General features: G+C 42.2%; 1 protein-coding gene across 3 annotated transcripts in view; it reads right to left on the reverse strand.

Annotated features, from left to right (window-relative positions):
* Positions 1–15,593, reverse strand: part of ADGRG4 (adhesion G protein-coupled receptor G4) — a 35,088-nt gene extending 19,495 nt beyond the window's left edge. Inside the window, exons 1-6 of one of the 3 annotated variants that reach the window (XM_085325504.1) lie at positions 15,503–15,593; positions 11,334–11,951; positions 4,598–4,672; positions 2,759–2,853; positions 2,389–2,441; positions 966–1,005 (exon numbers count right to left, since the gene is read on the reverse strand). In XM_085325504.1, coding sequence (XP_085181630.1) covers positions 966–1,005; positions 2,389–2,441; positions 2,759–2,853; positions 4,598–4,672; positions 11,334–11,951; positions 15,503–15,593 — 972 coding nt within the window. Of the gene's footprint in view, positions 1–965; positions 1,006–2,388; positions 2,442–2,758; positions 2,854–4,591; positions 4,673–11,333; positions 11,952–15,502 lie in introns of all 3 variants that reach the window. The other 2 variants (XM_085325505.1, XM_085325503.1) reach the window with 2 other exon arrangements.
* Between the last annotated feature and the right edge of the window lie 7,110 nt (positions 15,594–22,703).

Here is a 22,703-nt window from a genome sequence, read left to right on the forward strand (position 1 = left end):
GGGTAGATCCATCACAATATTTAATGATTTCTACAGAACAGAGTAATATCAGCATTTAGACTAGCATAGAGCAGATTAAGGGGTGAAAGTACATCCAGGCAGGAACTAAACTCCAGTCTCTCRCATAGCTGAGTGCTCTAACCAAAAAATATCAGCTAAAAGCAGTATTTTACTGCAACAATAAATCTCTTCCCTCTTTTCCTTTGCTTTACTTGAGTACCTTAAAAAAAAAATCAATGTTCAGTCAAGTAGAACATGGCATATCTAATGAAAAATAATTTTTCTATAGTAAGGAGAAACCCTCCCACTAGTACCTCAGAATATTGTCATTCAGTATGATAGACACCAAAGGTCAGCTAGGGGACTGTTGTGTGAAGGGATGCTTTTCCTTGTGTRGGCATGTGCTTTCCAATTAAGATACCAAACTGAAAAATCAGTAACTTGCACAGCTTTGTTTGTGAAACACTTGCAGCTGATGGGCCTCTGTCAGCCTTAGTCTTTGGCAGGCAAATAAATCAGCAATGCTGGACAGCTAAGCTGCTCTGTTCTCTGGTCTTCTGCTTGCGCCTCCAAACAACATATCTAAGGAACCTGGCTACAGATCTGATTTGTCCACCACCCCCCCAACACACACACACACACACACACACTCCCAACAACTCCTCTGTAAGCACACAGAGTCTTTGCTTTCAAATGAAAACCAAAAGCCAGGAGCATGAGATCTAAAGGGCTCTCTCCAGACACTTTGAATGAATTTATGAGTTAATTTGGTATGAGAATCAGCCTTTCTCCTCAAGTTACCAGACCAGCCAGTCAATTTGGCTACTGTCAAACTTAGTTTCATTCCTTGATCATAAAATGACTCAGAACTACATCACCTTGTCTTGCAGCATGCAACTACCGTATCGTCTATGCAAAGATAAGAAAAAATAAGTTTTAAAATTGGAAAATAATAAATTACATACACAAGCCCTCTTACGGACAGTCCTTTGTGCAGAATTACCCCTGCAAGAAAAACAAAGTAGACTATAATGGGGCAGACCTTGCAACAAAGTCATCTTTAATTCAACACATACATATACAGAAGTCTCCAAGAACAAGTGCTGTAACTGATCTGTGGATCCAAGTCGGTGGCGTTACAACTCCCATCCTGCTCCCCTTGCCACAGGACCATGATATTCTGATACAGTCCAGCTAGTCCCATCCTCCCAGCAGAGGCAAGAGGGGTGCAAAGTAGCTCTGAAAGCCTATTCTAAGTGTACCTCACCTCCCTACAACATCTTACATTAAAAGATCAATTATTCAACAATAAAAGACTGTATCAGCRTATGAATTGTCTGTATGATGTTTCCTATTCTTCATGTGAGCTACACTTCATCACACTTTAAAAAATGTTTCATCTGTTAACTCCTTGGATATACTTAAGCGTAATAATTTTAATAGGGGGGCTGAAGATTCAAGAGTGAATCCATTTTTAGTTAATCTTTTCCTATTCTACTCCTCCTCTTAAAGTTTCCAGAATCTGATTCAYTTCACGTAAATAGTAGAATACTTTATTGTATTGTTGTCATTTGTAAAGCAAGCAGTAACTAGCAAGTCAGAGAAGAGAGTAGGAAGTCAAAATATGCAAAAAAAATGATAAAACTGTCTCTCAAAGTCTGTACAAATGGTACTTTCATCAGTCTAACAATTGCTAAATATCCCTTTCAGATCAGATAAATCAGTGGGTTGGGCTGAAAGGTACAACATGGGAGTTTTGTGCAAAATACTATTGTTTCTGAAAAAGAATTTGGGACTACAATATTCTTTCCTTAGATTTGGTCATGATAAGAGCCACTGTTTACTTAGACAAACTAGACAGCCGACAGGGATCTATGACCTTCACTCTGCGAGCGCAGGTGACCCCTAACTTCCTCTGCATTCACGTGCAATGGTTGAAATAGGTGTTCAGCAGTATTAACGTGGACATTGCAGGTGCAATTGCTCTGCTTTACTTTCCCTCTCCAGCAAACAAAAACCGATGCGCTTTCTGAATGGCTGGGATGCCATATCAGAATACATCAGCCTACATGACTCCTTGCTCACACAGAAGTGGCAAAGGTTTTCACCTTCATCATCCCGAACTTATCTGTATCAACCAAGTTCTAGGGGCAGAGATTAGTTCACAGTTTGGCAGCAGGTACTTGTCTTGTATCCRGCAGGTTACATATTTTGAAGTGAAATGAACCCAAGAGATATTCCAAATGATCACATTTGTATAGATCTGGGGGTTTGGTTTGCACCATTGTCATTGGACTGGTCATTTGAGAAATGAGGATATGGAACCTGACTGCAATATCTCTCAAAGGACAGTGTTCAGGAAATACCACAGTACAGCCAGAGGCTTACCTGACTTTAAAATTTGTCATGACAAATTCATCTCCAGAAAATATGATATTAAACTGGAAAGAAAACAGTGACATTTKTATTAACTTGGTGTATTGATTTATTAACAGGAGCTGCTTGTAAATTTGAAATTGCCATCAAAATTCTAAATCCCAAAGAAAAAGGCTAGAAATATTTGCAAATGTCTAAACTTTCCCCTTCCTAATGATTTCAATTTTATCTTGTTAAAAATGTGCTGAGTAACATAATTATGAAATGCCATGGTATTATTACATGGTCACCTATTTCTGTGTCGTCCTATAAGCTTACATTTTTATACCAGCTGTCTTCATCATCTGGTACTTTTCAGAAATAAATGAGAAAAGAAACTCACCCAGCTTTGAACAAGCCTCCTTGCATCATAGTAGTCAGGAGTTCTCTCAGTTTCGTAGAAAAGAGAAAAGTTCATGCCGATGTTATAGAAGCTAACTGTAGTAAGAGAACGTAAGGGAGATGCATCCTGAAGTTTGCACAGAAGGCTACTTGCACCCCTTCCCTTCTTATCACCCCTCAGGTTAGCCGCAGTTGTGTTTCCCATTCCCATAGCCACTGGGGCTCTTTGGGCAACCCTACACTTGAAGTGTTTAGCTCTAGATTATTACCAAGGAAGACCTGTTCCCCCGGAGACCTCCAAGCGCTGCACATGACAACACTTGGGCTTTTTGCAAGCACCAGGGGCTGCCAGCTCCTTGGGAAAGGAGGCTTAAACTCCTCAGGATACCAGTATTTGGGACAAGACTTATCACTTTTTTGCCTCAGTTCAGTTCACACTGAACATCAGCTTCACATATCTCCCTTCTCCTGCTCGGCAGGAAGCTTGTGGCTCACACAGCCACTGTGTAGTTGTGTGAACTCTCTTCCTCTGCAGCCTCGCACACACCAAGTTTGTGGTGCCCTGACTAGCTCTGTCTGGCACATGGCAGAGAGCAGAGGGGAGGACTGGTCTGGACTGGGTCCCTGGGCTGGCTGGAGCACTCATGCTCATGCTCAGACTCTCAAAGAAATCAGATGTTGTCACATCCACAGGGGGGCACAGGGAGAGGGAAGGCATGTTCTCCAGTAATTCAGTTTCCAGTGCAAACTGTCAAAACTCAACACATTGAAATACACCTTGCTGCACTTCTAACAATGTTCAAATGCAGCTATAGCACAGCTGTCAGCAAGCGCTCTGCCTTTTCATCCTGCTTGGATCTGAGCACCTTGACACACTGCAATCAGCTCCAGAGAGTAGTTACAGCTTGCAGGAACAGGCCTGAGTAACTAAACAAATCTTAACAGAGCAAACAAATTCTGACTAACATTTGGTCTCCTGAAGAATATTGAGTGCTTACAGCCCGCTTTTCAAGAATCACAGGAAACCATTGCTGTTTTCTCTACCATATGTCTACTGTTCACAGGTGTACTGTTCATCTCATTTGGCCAAAACCAATATAGTTGTTTTGTTGAGTATCTTATTAATACCTCTCTAATCTGATATACTAATTCTGATCTAATTGTTCTTCTGGGACTGCATCAGTCCAGTCCTCACTCTGTATAATTCAACTGCTTTAAAAGAAATTATATTGATATAATGTTGGAATAATTCCTGCTGAATGAGATTCACATCCTCTAAGGGTGATGGATTTTGAGAATTTTTCTGGGTCTTGTGGCATACACTCTTGTCACTTTCCATTCAAGGATACAGAAGATTCATTTGAAGGCAAAAAGTTACCTGGAAGTCTTGCAACCATCTGTAACACCTACTGGTTCAAGGCAAACAACCCAAATGACCACCACATTACTCTGTTTGTAGCACTGTACACACACAGCATCAATGTTTCTGTTTTTCCTTTTCCTCATATACAAGACTGTAAGGCTTTTAAAATGCAAYTAAAATATATGGAAATTTAAAGAGTCTAATGGCCCAAACACATGGTCAAGTTATCACAGCTTAACAAACAAAGGTGTATCTGCTGAACTATGGTTAATAGTAGCGGGTGCACTGACTTTGTTTTTACTGTGTACTAAGAATGCATAGGGACAGATAGGAGGACCTGCTGACATACAATAGCTTGCTAAGCAGTAATAGCTTAAGCATGTGACTGAGCCTTAAACTTTCATGGGTATGGCATCAGTCAGTGTCAGTGATGATCATGTCAGCATTTAAAGCAGTCTCTTCTAGAAAGGCACTTACRTGGAACATTGGTATTACCTGTCGGAGATAATGGAGGCAGCGTAGGAGCAGTTGTTGACAGTGCTTCAGAGCCTGCTGAAAAGAATATTAAAAGGCCTAAGAATCAACAGTGGCAAAAAATGTAAGCAAAAACGTAGTTCACATGAGCAAGACAATCCTTCAGCAAAGGTCATGGTTACAAAAAACAGTTCTTGTTGCAAGGACTTCTGCAGAGTGAAGGCAAGAGGGGGGAACAAACTGTGCACKAGTTTTATGGATTTCTCCAGAGACAACTAGAGTCAAACAAGCGAGAAAACAGAATTTGCGGAGTGTAGATCACAAGGAACATCAGAGTCTATGCAACAGTGTCTTTTCATGTTGCTCATGGCGAAGAGCTGTTATCTGTCCCCCCACCACCACCCTTGCTTGTGTAATCTGTGCCAGTTTTCAGGAAAAAGCATTTGTCAGACACATAATGCTAACGGGTTAACAGGCAGTAATAATTGTGAAATGCACATTGCTATTCATGGTCTTCAGTTTAATGATAACCTGGCATAAGGATTCGCATTATAAATGTCCAGCCATCCTTCCTGTCATTTGCCAAGTAAAGAATTCTGAGAATTCGTTCTTAGCTAATTTTCCTTGAAACGAATCACCTTGTCAAGCCAGATATGATTTTTGCATTTCACATGCAATCTGCCACATCATCAGGCAGACAGGGACAAAATGGGTGATGTTTGCTCACATGTACTACAGAAAATTGCAATGAACCGAATCACTGTATAACATTACAGGCCTCAGTGATGAAAGAAGAGCGTGATCACAACATTTTGCTCTTGAGGTACAGTTTCCTTGCTATGCTGGTAATTTGTGTTTCTCTTCACTCATATGAATGTCAGAGACTTGACAATCTAGCTCTGCCTAAGAGAAATAAATTTAACACGTGAAAAATGCATTTTCCACACATAAAGCCAAATGTCTGTGAATAAGGAGTATGGTCAGAACTAAGTAGGGTATATTGCCATACTTCATAAAACCTGGTTTTCTCTACTGTAGTTCAAGGTAAGAGGAATTACCCATGCTGAAAATATAATGGCTCATCTCTGACCCATTCAAATCAATGGCAGCACATCTATAGACAAGAACAAAAACAGTATCTGTTAACAATTTGAAGCAATAGTCTCCTATTTTTATCCTAAATAGCTTCAAATTACTCTGTGAAGCAGAAAGGACACCTGAAGTCAAAAGACCCTTCTGAACAGGCAYGCTATGATACACAATCTTTCTGCTTCCTGGATGAACAGGCAATTTTACCAGCTGCATTAAGTCACAAGCTGTGCACTCTGTATAAAGTTGAACCAGAGCAATTTCCAAGTTATTACTTCACGAACAAGTAAGTGAACAAGAAAGCTGTCTGAACTCCAGTCCCAAGTAGTGTCTCCAAGGYTGGCTGTTGCAGACTAATCTCAGACCTTTCAGTCTACTTCCTCAGCCTCCATATGCTCCTCAGAGGTGCCAGTCTGTTTTGCTGTCATTGTGATCTGGATAACAGCACAATTTCAGCACCAGTACAGTCAGCAGCACAGGCAACACATTCAGAACTGGCAGCGAGCTGAGCCAGGACACCCTGCCCCTACCCACCAGCAGACAGTCAGACAGTGGGTTGAGAATTGGGAAAGGCTGTTCCAAAGRCCAAACTGTCCAGCACAGTATGCTAGTAAGTTGACACTCTTGTGCCTGTGAGGTGTCAGAGGGATCTCCTGTGCTTGTGTAGTGTTCTGCTAGCACAGTCCCCCTTTCTCCCAGGATGTCCACAAAGCCGTAAAAATAGCAAGCAGTTTTTTTCCCCATGATGCTTGATGAATCTTAAGTTATAGTTTGGGTAGTTCTTCACTTTACTCAGGCCTTTTGCTTCGGACATAGCACTGAACTGTTGCAAATAAGAGGACTAGCTTACTCTGCTTCACTCTTCTCTTTACTAAAATGTAGCAACTCCAGGAGCAAGCTGTCACATTGCCATTTCAAAACAGTTGCCTGCAATAGGTCAGAAACATGACCTGACATAATGGTTATTTGCTGATTCTTTATTTGGAAACAAGCCGCAGGCTTCAAGCATCTAGCTGCAAGACAGACCCAGACAGTCAGTATACAAACCTCCCACTGACAACCACTAACATCATTTGGCATACACATGGATATAATATGCAGAGGCCAGGAAGCCAGAAATGCCCACCAAATTAAAAGCAAAACCCTTCCCCAAAACAGTTCCTCAAAACAACACAAATAGATGAAGCTACAGGAAGCTTCTTCCTCCAGCACCCATGCAAACCAGACCCTCTCCTTCCTCACAACACACACACAYGCTGCACCTCTCCCCCAGTGCTGGGGAGAACACGACATTTCAGCCTCCCCAGAGACGTTTTTTAAACTCCCCAGACTAACCTTCTAGGGGGAACCCATTTTTTTYCCAGTATTATCACTAACTGATAATTACAAATAATTACTCCCTGGTTTCAGACTGATAGAAAGGGTGGAGGAAAATGAACGTCCCACTGTAAGTTTCTTCTGGAGTCCACTGGCCTATAAAACCTCACAGGGATAAGCCAAATTCTGCTGTTATCTTCAGTTGTGTAAATCCGAAGTAATTCCACCGGTTTCACTAATAATAATGCCAAAACCGAAATCACTGGATGATTTCAAGTTAAGGGTGGCAGCATAATTTAGTGTGGAATTTTACCTTGAGTCTGTYATGGTAACCATATTGGTGGTAAATGACCTTCCACGGGAGCTGTTGTTTGGTCTCCAACCTAACCAGTATTTTTAAAGTTCACTAGTGATTTTTAAGTGTAAGACYCTTCTCTAAACAGCAATGGGCTGATCCAAGAACCTAGCACTTMTTTCATAACCAGCTGCCCCCAGTCTCTTCAGCTCACTGCATCAATACAAGTTTCCCGTGTACCTCTAAGAATGCAGGGTCAAACAAGGGAAGGACAGCAACAGGCAGCGTGGGAGCAGGAAGGACACATCCATTGGAAGGACACAACCACGAGAAATCAGGAGATGCATGAGTCCTTCACRTTAGGGAGTGTGAGCGTTCACTTACCTTAGGCCACCTCTGGTGGCTGCTGTCATACAGGAAGCATGGAGAGAACACAGAAGGGCAAGTGCCRCRCAGACATGCCCTACTATCACAACAYTTTTTTTCTTTCTTTGTAGAAACACAGATGTGATTTTAGGCTAAGATTTATCAAGTCATAGGCCAAAGCGTTTGTAAACCGAGGGTTTAACTTGTTCTCTTGATTATCAGTGCTGCAGATTTTCTCCAAACAGGAGGAACCTGCATATAGCCGGGTGATTATGGGCTCCGTCCTGTTCTCATTGTTAACAGCATAACGTTTCAAAAAGYGCTGCCTTGAGGGTGATGTGTGATATCACCCAGTGTCAAGCAGGATGAATCAGAAAAATCTGCTAGAAAAAAAAAATACAGAAATGGACAAACAAAAACCAACCCTATTCTAATTAGGAATGTAACTCACAMTGTGGTTTTTATCTCCTGACAAATCAAGCATAATTACAGCTTCACAGATTCTAATCTCTTTCTTTCGCTCTTTCTCATTATCACCTGAAGGGAAAAAAAAATCTGTTTATTCTCATATATCAAGGATCATTACCAGCAAGCAGGTGTGGGATTAGCCACCTGCATCCTGTAACTTCATTTGCTTTAATTAACATGCATGTAATTCCATTCAAGAAATGTAGGCTAAAGAGTGATGACAGATGAGATCTGAAGCTAGAAAAATACTGTACCACTGACATTCTAAAAGGCCCAGCAATGGGTTTTGATATGATAATTTAATAGATGGTTTATTTGGCATTCTGCAAATTTGCATGATTTCCAACAGAAGAACAGGAGAAAATAGAACAACTAATAATAGAATGGCAATAAATGAATTTTATGTTTTTAAGTCATCTCCAGATATTTTACATTCCCTCTCTAAGATTATTTAAAATTAAGAAGAAAATCAGAAATGAGTGTGTGGGCAAGATGAGGGGAGGAGAAGATGAAACTGTGACTCACTGAGAGGATAAGAACACACACTTCTCCTTTTACACTTTTAGCAAAAGCCCAGTTAAACTGGAAAAGTAAGAGCTTTAAGGAAAAAGCAAAACAATAACTTTACTCATCCTATCAAGCACAGTGAGTACAATTGCTATCRTAATGACTCATAAAAAGTCAACACACCTTTTTAAAGCTGCTTGCTGCTATATTCGTATGAAAAAAATCATCCCCTGTACCTAAATGAGCTCTCATTTTTCAAAATTAACATAGAATTTCCAAAACATAAAACGCTGCACAGCTTCCCTGCACAGTTGCCTAAACTCTCTATTGTTAGGGTGAAACAAGCACTACAAACTAAAGCAGTACCGAGGTATGTAAACAACATATATAAACAGGAACCAAACATACCTGAAGCCAGTAATTATCAGAGGGCATAAGTGACAATCTCAGTTATGTCATTAGCATTAAAATGGCACTGCAACATGACATTTCTTTATGTAGCAACACTTCTGCACAATTATTTTTATATGTATGCTTCAGACATTTTCCCTGAGTGTCTGTGACCGCATATGCACAATGAATATAAATGAATGCCAAGTACAGCTTCCCCTGACAAATAGGACAGACATCTCACTATGTTTATACCACTCACAGATATTTATACCATCAATCCTATCTGTATTTAGTTTCTCATCTGTATCTCCATGTACATCTCCATATCTAGCTCATAAATTTCAGTTAATTAAAGTAGGCAGTAGATTTATAGTGGAAAGAAAGGTCTTGCCAAGATACAGCACATGACAGGTTCTYAAACATGATTATATTTTATGAACATGCCTGTAACTAGGACTTCATAACAGTCATCCTACTAATGGTTCTTGGGAAAGTCAAACTCCACAACACTTTCCCCAGCATGGAACACCCATCCAGAGGTCCCCAGCACCAAGAGCAAGACTACCCTCACTGCCCACTACCCTACTTCTGAGACAAGCTGCTGTTTCCCCTTGCTGATAACCTTCAAATATTTGGACCAACATTTTCCAGACTGAATGTCCAATTCAGGCTGTATTGGAAAATTGTAACTAGAGCAAGTCACCTGTTCCAGGGGACCATTTTAGAAGGGGAAAAAAGTACTTATCCACATTTAAATATTTAAAGCCTCTCTGGTGTGTCTTTTTTTTTTTTTTTTTTTTTTTTTTTTTTTTTTTTGATTTAGCTTTTGCATACTTCTGAACCTTAGAGTCCTTACCTTAGAGGCAGTGATTTGTTTTATCTCACTAATAATCTCGAATTCATCCAAGTGATCTTTGTTGAAAAATCAAAGTACAAGAACGCTGAGTGGAGGTTTTGATTTTAGGTGCTAAACTCCCTGAAGTTTCCATCAGTAAACCTGACTGAGCTCACAGCTCCTTGCCAAATCAAGCACAGTGTGAACAGGCACAAAGGCAAAGGCAGCAGCAGTGTTAATTGGAAAAGGGAAATGGACTGAGCCTCCCCTCTTCCTGCTCATCAGATCATGACCACCCTTCCCAGTCCGTGACATGAGGAGGGAAATGGCTCAGGCAGCAGGCAGGACAAAAACAGGACTGCCTGGATAAATGCAATGGGTCAAGGAGCCAAGAGACAGATGGGAAGGTTGTGATATACAGCAATTGTTACTAGTGCCTGTTGTCTTTGCTGCAGAGCGAGGGGGGGTGTAAATGAGAGAGGYGGGGGAAATCCCTTGCAGCAGATGTTTCGGAAGCAGCCATTTATTTTGTCTTGCTCTTCTAATTTCCTTGGGCCCCAGTTCGATGAAACCCAGAGCAGGAGATATGAAAACGCACTACAAAGTGAGCTGAAGTCAGCAGGTGCTGCCCCAACAGAAGGCACTTCTTAACAGAGAAGTGCTGTCTGATGGAAGCTGCTTGGATTCTCAAACTGAACACCAAAAACGAGCAATTACTGCTGACTATACCTCTGCTTTGCCCGTGCAAAATGGGGGCAGCAACACACCATCATCTTACAGAGCACTAGTAAAGGTTCATTCCCTGTTGTTATAAAGCCYCTAAACTTAATGACACACTGCAGTATTTAAGTAAATTACAATCTCAGGCCTCAGAGCAGAGTTTGAATACCATGTAGTATGTATAGACTGAGGCTTGAATGATGAGATAACACAAGACACTGCTAACAGTGCTTTCAATGAAGCACTGTCCATCCAGGACACAGAATAGACAGGAGTCCTGTGGAAAAGTGATTACTCTCATTTAACGAATGGCAGTAGTTAAATGTTGTTAAACACATTGGACAAGGAGTTTTACCCGCCTCAGTGCCAAGCCAGTTGAGCAGTAGGTTAGTTCCTCAGCAGGGTTTACAGCCARTAGAAGGTATATCCAAATCCTCCAAGGAAGGCTTATCCTAGGAGGCCAGCAGCCTCCAAGGGATTTTGGTGGCAACAGGAATTGCCAGAGCCTGGCTCTGCCAGCTTTCCCCCATCTATAACCTCTGCAGTTGCTTCAAGAAGAGCCCATACAGAGTGAKCAGGCAATGTCAGTATATGGCTACAGCCCTGCGCGGGGCAGGTTTCCACACACAGTAGTGGGGACTCTGACTATTAGACAGTCCCTGCTTGAGCAGCGGAGGGTCCCCCATTCTCTGGACGCGCAATTCCCAGACATAGAAGCCCCAAGGGGAGAAAACATTTCAGAGACTCACCACAGCGCAGGTAACGGTCAGCGACTGGAACTATGCTGCTAAAATCCCAGTACTCTTCCTTCCAGCTAACAGTATTGCCCATGGCACACTCCAGTAACTCTTCCTGATCCATGATGTAGTCCCACATTTGAAAATAGTACAAGCTGCCAATGAGGCCGTTGCTTACCCGTACTATAAGGCCATCTTGATTTTTATGCAGATGGCCTAGCACCAGGCTTCCATTGGGTTTCAGGCACTCAGCATGCTCAATGGTTTCGTTATACAGTAGGTTACCATCACAGTAGATCTGCAGCAGTTGTGTTCTGGTGTCCCAAAGACAGCACACTCTATACCAGGCAAAAATGGCTAAATCAATCTCAATGTCTCTTCGGGTCCCGAAAAGATACAGTCTCAGCTGCTTGTTTTCTCCAGAGAGTCCAAGCTCTATGTCATTTATGTCAGTGGAGGCGTTGTTGGTGTCATAGGAAAATGCTGCCCAAGAACTTGAATTGGTGGTCCGCTTTAGATCAATGCATACAGTGAACTGACATAGCCGAGGGATGCTGTAGTTGGCCAGAGACACATACTTATCATTCCTTCCTAGGAAATCCAGTCTTTCTCCCTGCAAGTAATGTGTTTCTGTAAGAAAAAAATATTAGGAAAAGGAGTGAGGAAGGGAAATAAAGTRTCACTCTTCAAAAAGAAAGCTGCAATATGACCTAATTCAGGTACTTTTGTATCACAGTAGTGGCTGTGAATAACTAAAATATACCTATCATSAGAGAATAGCTTATTTTTCAGATTACTCTTTTCAATAATATCACAAGATGATTAAAGAAAATTAAAGTTTCTTCTATTTCTAGCTTCTGCTGCCTTTGCAGTTTAGTGCTGAGACCTCCCACACTACCATTAAAGACCAGGTAAGTTTCTTTGTGCAAAGGAAAACTTGGACCTGCCAAATGGGAAACCTTACAGAATTCAGGTTTGGAGTCCGCATGGCTCAATATCACTTTGGATGATGACTGCAAAGGTTCAGCTCACTCAAAGAGCTGTTTGCAGGTTTGGCTCCTGGGTGACATATCACCCCCACCTTTAGCTTCAGTGTRTAGGTCAAAGTTTCTGCTGATAATAAATATCATAAGGACTATCACTTTCTCAGTGCTCTGGAGAACTTTTTTAGGCATCTTTTTTTCTTCATTTTTTTAATCATCTCACTGTATCTTTACCCACACAGGTTTTTGCTGATAGGGGCCGGAACCTCGCTGAGTAACACTAACCGCAGACCTGCACTCGCAGTGAGTAACTTGCCCACGTGTGGCCACACTGCAACTTTAGCAATACAGCTCTGATTGCAGAGTAGCAGAGCAGWAGCTGCCATGGCTGTAAATCAGCTAACCTGGATTCCTGGAGCAGTCTGGCAGATGCACCAGGGAGCTCAGAGTAGGGTCTTTCACTCTGCTTCTCTGGGTATGGCACTCCACATTAAGTGTCTGCTGTACATGTGGCCAGGAGGCAGCCTCATATAATGCTAAGAMACATATCTCCATTCTGGTCCTCTCAATTCACCATGGTGACATGCCCAGAGAATCCCACGGCAGTCACAGGCAGCCATAACAAAGCCCTTTCACCAGGCATGAATCTTTGTGAATCTGCCCAAAGCCGCACAACAGAACCAGTCCAGAGGCAACATGTTCTGACAGCAGCACACCCACTGTTTTCCATCTCCTCATGTCTCCCAACCAAAGGCAGGAGCCAAGCCTTCTGCTCATTCCTTCTACCACCTGCAAAATATTTCCATCTGGGGTGGGATGGACCCATATGCACTATCAGAATGGTGAGATTTGGTCAGACTCAAAGCATAACCCAGGCTGCTCCTGTACAAGAAATTTGCATTTTTATCTTTCCATTAAGGTCGTATATTTGCATGTGCTTCTCTAATTCRGGATATATTTCTTCTAGATAAGAACTGTCATTATGTTGAGTCCTTTATAACCATATCTTGGGGCTGTTTTTACAGCATTTTCCTCAAATGAAGTAAGTTATTCCAAAAACTGATTGCCAGCCATGCAATTTAGACATTATAAATCCCTCAAGTCCAACCTGACCTATAAGTCTCCAGTGACTATTTGCACTTCTAATAAAGGTTATGCATGTCATGGACTGCAAAAGTATCAGATACTTTTCCCATCTGCTTCATATACTTCAAATCAGTGGCAACTAGGAAACAATCCACCTATGGAGTCTAATTCTCTATAGGCGATATTCTAATTCTCTATAGGTGATAYGAGGAACRGCTGCAAGAGCTGGGGAGGGGGATCTTATCAATGTGTATAAGTATCTGAAGGTAGGTAGTCAAGGGGATGGGGCTGAACTCTTTTCAGTTGTCCCAYGTGACAGGACAAGAGGCAAYGGGCAGAAACTGAASCACAGGMAGTTCCACCTGAACGTGAGGGGGAATTTCTCCACTGTGAGAGTGAYGGAGCACTGGAACAGGTCACCCAGAGAGGTTGTGGAGTCTCCTTCTCCGGAGATATTCAAAGCCCGCCTGGATGCAACCCTAACATACTTTAGGTAACCCTGCTAGAGCAGGGGGGTTGGACTGGATGATCTCCAGAGGTCCCTTCCAACCTTACYGATTCTRTGAATCTGTGATATTGCTGTCCTACTGTAACTCTGTGCACTCACAGCTTAAACAGAATATTTCTGTTACACTTCTGCCACTGCAATGCCACTGGGACCAGTGCTTGGCTACTTGATTTGCACCCAAAGTAGTTATTTTCACCTTGAGTGGAAGTGTATGGGAACACACAGAACAGCAGAGTAGGAACTTTTGGATGGGATGTTTAACCCCCCCTCCACCACCACACCAGCCTCTGCTTTGGTGGGAACAAAGCTTTGCAAATTAAGTCACAAGGCATTTTGCCAGTGCCAGGGCTACAGGAAGGGATCTGTGGTAGAGTTTTAGGGGACTCATTTTAGGGGACCCTCATACAGAAGAGGGTGTAGGTACTCATTTCCAGCTCAAGTACTGAGTAATTCATTACAACACAATAAAATGCAGCAGCTGTCTTAGACTGTGCTTTCCAGGGCTTCCAGGGCCCAGAAGGGGTAAGAAGCCAGTTTTAGGGTTTTTTCTGAAAGAGGGGAATCCACAGGGGCTAGCAGAACCAGCACCCATCCCATAAATGACCAGATCACAATTGCACGCTGGCAAAGACAAGCTGATAAAACACCCTTTCAGGGCTGAGGTTTTCCAGTGACTTGTAAGAGGTACATCAGGAAGCCCTAGTCAAACCTGAAAGACAGTGGGTAAATTTGCAAGATCCAGACATGAATATAGTCTTCTTATTATGGTTTTACTTGGAAAGAGAAGATGATTTCTTCCACTACTGTATCGTATGCTGAAGTGACCCCAGCGCAATAGGATGCATTTTAGAAATATGGATTATTCTTATGCCCTGAATTGCTCAAGGAGAAGTCAAAAGAAAGAAATACCATAAAACAACACAGTACTAATTATTGTTCTGCCAGCATTGAGGGTGGAGGGAAAGGGTGCTGGGTGTGTTCATGTAACAACCTACTGCAGTTGATTCAGCACCTCAATTGTTGCTGGGAAACTGTTTTTTCCAGTAGCTTAGTGCTTTTCCCAAAACACCATGAAGCAAATAAATGCACTATTCATGTTTTACAGTGAACAAAACAAAATTAGAAAAAAAATTATACAGAACTGCAGAGAGACACCCCGAAGGAAATAAATGAGTAATGAAAAACCCAGAGGCTTTTTATCTCCAAACCTGCACAACAGTTGTGATGTAACAGAAACCTGACATTTTACTCCTTCTTTTCTCATTTGTGCTGACCCGTCTGTGTACCAGACTTAACCAGCMTCCCAGAGGAGAGTGTACACCGTGCCCAGATCTGTAGGACTGAAGGCCAACATATTTTCAAGGGTGCAAATGCACAAGGAGCCCAGCAGTTGCAGTGAGAAAAGCAAGGTCCAGAGTAAGAGGAATATCCACACCGTGGCAGGGCAGGAGGAGAATGGCCTCCTAGATGTACTACGCATGCATAAACCAGGAAACTGGCAGATACCCTCTGGGCTGCAGGGTATGCCCAGAGCTGCCTACTGGTTGCCAGGGGCACCTGACAGCACCATCGCTGAGGTTATTCCTGATGGGGCATTACTGTACCTGCAAGGAGGAAAAGGCCAGCAGCAGCCATCAAGATGAAAASAGCTTTGTCAGGAGAGTGTTGTCCTGGACCCCACATGGACCTCTTCATTCTCTAGGCATGTTCTAAAAAGAGAAAAAAGAAAAAGAGAGAAAGAGAGAGAGAATGACAGTCACCCATTTACCACACACTCAGCTAAGAAATTTAAACTGATTATTTGCCAGGGGAGGAATAGATGCCTTCCGTTCACTTTGGAAAAAACAATGCAGAGATTACTGAAACAGCATTCACAGCACAAGAACCCAAAAGTCCTCATTCCCTGTGACCAAGCTGAGTCACTAGATCACCAGTCCATTCAAAGGTAAAACATACACAATCTTTTTGAGTGGTTTTTGGTGTTGTCTCTGAAAGAGATGAGGTTTATGTCATCATATTGTGTATGTTTATCTGTCACCAAACTTCAAGCCTGTCGGCCAATTTCAACCAACTTTGTCAAAAAGAGTCAATTTCTGAAGCAGTGACACTCCTACAAATGTGGGAAAAACAAGTAGCCAGAAAGAGAAAACCCTACTGAGGAGATAAAGCCTAATGTGCTCCCCTGCTGTTTTATGCCATAGACCCTACAGGACGGAAGACCCGAGGGCAACAGAAGGGCAAGAAACACATAAAGAAGCAGGACTGCCTCAATCCCACAGCTAACAGACAACACAAATTATTTTCTCTTACTGTTGGGCTTTGTCTACATACAAACCTTTATCAGCTTAATTAAGCTCTGGGGCCATACACTTAATTGGAGAACAGATAATTCTGGGGTATAAACATACTCTCAATACTTAAAGGAAAATCTGAATATGCCACTCTAAATTGCAAGTTCATCCAGTTCTGTGCTTCAGTTTTACTAATTGCTTTAAAGATAACTATAATTAAATCAAAGCACAAGAGTGGACAAACAGCCTAGATTCCCAAGACTCCTGGTGTCCTGCACACTCCCCTGAGGTGGCTTTCACTACTCACTTGACCAAGAATCAAATGCATGAGCATATCTGGGTCTAGGACCACACTGGATTAAGAAAAGTATAAAAATAAGAGCTAATAGAGACTTTCACCATTTCCTTTTAAAACTGCACTTCACAAGATTTATTAAAAAGTTAGGAAACTTCATCCAATTTTCCATTTGCTGTCTTATCTAAACAGGAATTCTTATATATGTCAGGTGATTCATACCTACTTCTAAAAATCTGATTGTCACTAAAAGGTGCTGCTTAAAAACTCACCTCTCTGGGTAGCATAGAAGTTGAGGTAGGTTTTTGCTATGTGCTCCACACTGTTCTTCCGTCAGATAGCGAAACACATCCTGGGGACAAAGAGAAAATAAGGTGGGATACAGTGATGTTTTCAGTGGGTCAGGTAATTAAGAGCAGGGGATTTCCATTCTGAGGTCTCACTCTTTAGCTATTGGAAAACCTGCTGTGACAACAAATCTCTCCTCTTAACCTTCTCCTTTATTACTCCTGCAATGATTTGTTGGCTTTTGCAATAATGCTTAAGAAACAAATCATTATGTTTGCAGCCTGTGSTACGTCATAGGGCTATATTAAGTTTTGTCCAGAGCAAAGTCCAGAACAGTTAACATTATAAAACATAAATTAGAAAGAAACAGCTGAACTGCTCTCCTTGTTCCTGTTTCAGAAGTGACTGCAGTAATGAACATTAGTTTTAATTTTCCCACAATAGCTCTCTAGCCTCTGTTTGTAGTGGATAATTGTGTAATGGAGAGATCATCCTGTATCTTTCTTCCCTCCTGCAGCTACATTAATCAATCATTGCCTCATTCTAAAAATACTAAATACTGCCAGCTGCTGAGAAAGACTTAGTGTACTGAGACCAAGGAGCAAGAAGCACCATGAAAGGATGGCGCTGGGTGACTGTCACTTTGGCTCTCTGGAAGCTAAATCCTGAATTTTGCAAGCTGGTTCTGGAGGAAGGAAATGGTTTGCACAGAGCCTGGAGGGCTTGCTCCTGTCTCCTGCAGGAGCATGTGCAACCCTGAATGTTTTGGCAGCAGCTCCAGCAGTTCAGCTCCTAATTGAATCTGGTAGGGACACAAGAGAAACTGGAAAGAGCTTGAACCTCACAAGRCTGCCTAACACTGCAGATGTCCTGCTCATCAAGACAGACAAACTAGTTTCTAAACAGGACTGAAATGTCTCTCTTCCCCTCTCCTAAATAATCTATCTATTCATCTGTCTTCACCTTTTTCCTGACCTATCTGTCTCCTCCTCTTGGCTACCCCTGTATGAGTACCTTCAAACTCCACACTTCTCCCCATGCACCAGCACCAGCACAGACCCACTCGCAGCCCAGCAGCTGCTGCCCAGCACCCTCCTCTTCTCCCGCACACCTCAGCACCCATCCATCCACCTCAGCCAGGAGGTTTTGCCCTGTTCCTGCTTGGGCAAAGCAATTTCTAGGAATGCACAGTTTGTTTCTTCAAATCCACACTGCATAGTTTCAAGCAATTCCCATATCCTCTTCTATGGAGAGTCTGTTTCTGGCTTTCATCAAGCATGGGACTGAACTGGGCTTTGCAAGTGTGGGTGTTTTAAAAGTCATCTATTTTTTGTACCTGTCAAACTAGTACTATGGCATCATGGTATGGAAGGAGCTTTTACTGCAACACCAGAGCAATTATTGAGAATGCCTTTCTCTGCTTCCTCTGTCTTACCCTGTTTTCCTCTCTCTAGTTTAGTTTAGCTTTTTAAAATATCCTGCATGAGTGGTTTATTGACCTTGCTAGAGATTGTTGCAGAAGGCCTTGAATGCCAAGTGAAGGCACCCTCTTTTAATGTTAAATCACAGGCAAAACCTTAAGCTTTCTGGCTGAAAATTTCCTACGATGTTGTAGAAAAGGACACTTAAGACTCAGGGCAGAAAAAAGCTTGGTAATTAAAGAGTACAGTGAAATGAAGAGAAAATGGCCATGAGCACAAACACGTTCAGACTCACTGGGGCTGCTCAGATAAAAAGGAATTTTGCTTTTCTTTGGATGTGCAAAGATTTTTGCCAGAAGGTTGCTATGGTGACTTTTCAGCTCTTCCAAACCTCTCTGTACTGTAATTACATCTTAAAGTCTGTGAGCTGGGAATCTTTGATTCTTTGGATGAAGAATGTGGGTGGCTGACTCTTCAGGATGTTTTTCAGCCAGCCATTTTTATTAAAACGCAAAATAAAAAGACTCATGTGCTTGTGTCCTTAACAGCTGCTTACAGTTCCTATTAGACCTTCTGGCCTCATTGGCTSTCACCTCTCAAGATTTTTATAAATGATTTTTAACTCAAAGGCTCCCTTTTCAGACCTTGCATGCACCTTAGCATTATGCATCAGCTAAGGTTATTCAGAGGATGTTTAGCTCCCAGTTGGACTGAGTTTTCTTTACAGCATTGGATACTTACGTTTGGTTCCTAAACTAATATGTGCATAATGACAGCAGAAATATTTTCACATTTCCTCCTCTTTTGTTATTTACTTCAATTGTCACTGACCGAATGCTGAAAGCACAGAGACTGTGCAAATATTCTCCATATTGTCTATTGACCTATGCACTTATACACAGTTCCCCTGAGAAAATGAATCATTAAATAAAAGTTAAAGCAGAAAATATATATCCCTTAAATCAGAAATATTCAGACTGTTGTCACGCAAATAAATACAGGAGAATATTAACAGAAAGGGTATTTGGTGTTAAGTTTCAACAGTTGTTATTAATGCTGCTTTTCCTCAGAAGAGAAACATCAAAAGAGCTTGTATGGTCACATACAAGGACCTGAAGAGCTCTGTGACCCCATACTCTCACTCACCCTCCTCCTCCAGTTCAGAGGACTCCTTGCACGCCAGGTATTTTGCTCACTTCTGATACCAGTTCAGATCCTTCACCGATGTGCTGGTCCAGTCAAAGCCTAACAAAACAAGAAGGGCCCAGCTCACACGAGTCGGAGTTCAAGTTCCTCCCACAACTGACATATATGCAGAGTTGACAGTCACTCTAAACCCAGACATCCTCCACTCTAGGCATTCCCACAGGTCGGAAACCCTGACTCCAAGAGCTATGCAATACTTATTTTTCAAGAAACTTGTGTCTTCCAGCAGTGGTGATCAATAACCCCCAGGAATGAAAGAGTTAAGCTGCAGGCAGCATTCATTCCCAGACCAAAGATCTCTCTCCCCAGGGGATGGGACTGCTTGTGTGTTTGAAGAAGTGGCTCAGCACCTTGCTGGATCAGAGCCTGGGTTCAGAGCAGCAGGCTGATTGGAACTGACCTCTGAACACTAACCTTCAAAGTGTTTGACAACTGCAGAAACACGGGCTGTAAGTCACATACTTGATCATAAACCATAATCCTTCCACTTCTATTGTAAACAATCAGATTAGTTCACTAATTGTGGGGCGGAGATAGGAAAAGATCAGTAGTGTGTTAATCTTCTCGTCGAAAAACCCTGAAAGATGTAAATATTGAAAGTATTTTTTAGAGACAACAGCTACTCCTTACAAACTTTTAGGCTACAAATTGCTTTTACCACAAAACTGATTTTTTCATTCTTTTTTTCATGTCAATGCTGTGAGAAAATCTTTTTGGCTAAAAGTTTTTGAATTCTCTAGTAGATATTTTAGAGATCTGGGTAAAATCCTTGTGAGGTTCTAGAAATTTAAGAAATACAACTTTAAGAATACAACTAAACCTTCAGATTTATCTGGGTCATTTGTTACAGACTGATTTTAGGATGACATGCTTTTTTGATATAGTCAAATATCCTAAGCATGTATTTTTAGAAGGAAAATTTCACATTTTCTACATTCATTATTAATTTTTTAAAGATTACACTTCTTAAATCCAAAATTGGAATGAATACTTTGAGGGACCCAAAATAATTTGTTATGATACGTATTTTCCTTCCCCCTCTCCCCCCTTGGTTATGTTTCCATAAAAGAAGTAGTGGAATTTTTAATGAAATAAAAAATCTTGTCCTGGACTAGTTACCAATAGCTCCTGAAAGAAACTACCTATCAGCGAACATACTGCACTGTGTTATTGCAGTTTCCTGTGCCATCACCTCTCATTGCCTTTCTACATGGTAGAAGCACTGAATGAACTTCCAGAACATGGTGTTCAACAGTCATTGACGCTTTCTTTTTCCCTAGTGCTGTGACAGAGCTCTGCTGCATCAGCTTGGTTACTTGGGCATGGTCTTCTCTATGTGCTTCTGCCTCCTTTCCTGGGTAAAATCTGCCCCTGTTGGTTATTCAGTTGAATGCAGCCCTTTGCCATGCCCTGGGCTAAGACATTGCGRTCACTCTACTCACCAGCTATTGCAGCTGGAGCAGAGGGCCCTGCATGCAGCTTGCCTAGACATTGCCGTGTGTATCCACACATTAGCATTAGCTGTTTGCACACCCTGGGAAACCCTTACTCTATATGACCACAAAAGTATAGCTGCAGGGAGCAACCTAGTTTTACACCCATAAGGATCAGATTCTTGGTCTTGCTCCATCTCCGAAATCCTCATAAATCCCCAGCACAGGAGATCTACGGCTGGCATYGAGGCAGCAAACTCGGGGCTATTCCTCTCCCTCAGTGCAAGCGTGTTTCCAGAGGGTTGTGCTGGGGTAAGGCCACAGCACCCTGCATCTAATGGAAGATTACTGCTAGCTTCCCGTCAGCTGCTGTGGCCCAGCCCTGGCCTTTTGCCTCTCATAAACAGTGCATTAGTCCTAAGGATCAAGCATCACCAACAGTTCTCTCCCACAGACAGGAAACCTTCTGCACAACCCATGAGTCTCTCAAAACTGCAGCACCTGACAGGAGTTTGTCATTCATTGATCTGATCCACTGCTATTGCTATTGCAACCACATCACATAATCTCTTAATTGCTGGGACAGAAAATGCTATTTCAATACAACACACCTACCCTCCACTCCCTAGTTTAATGGCCCCAGAGTGACTGCTGCATGGAGACTTGTATGAATTACAATGTCAGTCTCATAACTGATTTTTTTAGTAGTGTCTCCTCATGGTCCCCTGGAATTATGGATTATGAAAATGGACTTGAAAGTAATTTGATGTTATGAGACTTTGGAAGAAGATCTTTGAGTGGTTAATATGGTATTAGACTCACCTTGAGGGACATTTAAGTAATGAAAGAGGAAAGAGAAAGAAAGTTGAGGTAGCTATGAGTGGTTGTGGTGGGAGTTAAAAGCCTTGGCAATAGAGCTGTAGCAAGACTTAGGTGAAATCACATTCTCAAATGACCTCTTTAAACCTGGCTTGTCTCCGTAATGCAGTGCCATTAAAGACACCTGGTTTGTTCTGAAAGCATTAGCTCAGATGCTCTGCACAAGCTAATTTAACACACCTCTTGCTGGTGCACAAAACAGATTAAAAATCCCAAGCGTATTCAAAAGTCTCATGTGAATCCCTAACAGGGACACATCTGCTCTGAGCAAATCTCATCACACTTTTCACAGCAGTGTTCACCATCTGAGGTGCTCAACCGCGTTAAGCTGCCCTTGATGCAGCCAGTTTCGCTTTAGCTGCATTCCCGCTGTGCCAGTGAAAGGGGGTGCTTGTAGACACACGCACAGACCGGTCTTGGGAGTGGGCTGGAGGGAACAGGGTTTTCTTTATATATATATATGGGATTTGGGCCACATGGAAAGAAATACTGCTTGTGGAATTCATTTGTATGTTATTCTGAGCAACTTCATGTCTTTCCTTTGTCAAAGCTGTAACTGGGTAGCAGCCACGACAAGGCACGTCAGGTTGTAATTAAACTGGGAGAAATCCTGACTCTATTAATCACTGACTTCAACAGAGACCCAGTTTACTCACCRCACAGAGCTGAACCCTGGCAGACTGAGGCACACACGTTTATGAATTATGGGCCGACTTGGGACCACTGGATGTCACTGTTGCCCCATGCAAGTTTTGCTGATGGGCCTTTTACTGGGCACACAGCAGGTGGCTCTTGCAAAGAAAATGCTGGCATTGAAGGAAGAGTAAAAGCAGCATAAAAAGGAAAAGCAAGCTGCGTATTTTTCAAAAGCAGWATTTAAAAGAAAGAGCAGAATTGCAAGAAACGGGGAGTGAATTTTGCTTACAGCTCATCGCTGCCCACTGAGCATGACGTAAGCTTGCTTCCTCGGGCTGAACGGCAGTGTGAGATCA

Source organism: Rhea americana, unplaced genomic scaffold (assembly GCF_003343005.1).
Source record: "Rhea americana isolate MKP2758 unplaced genomic scaffold, rheAme1 scaffold_98, whole genome shotgun sequence".
In the NCBI taxonomy this organism is placed as follows: Eukaryota; Metazoa; Chordata; class Aves; order Rheiformes; family Rheidae; genus Rhea; species Rhea americana.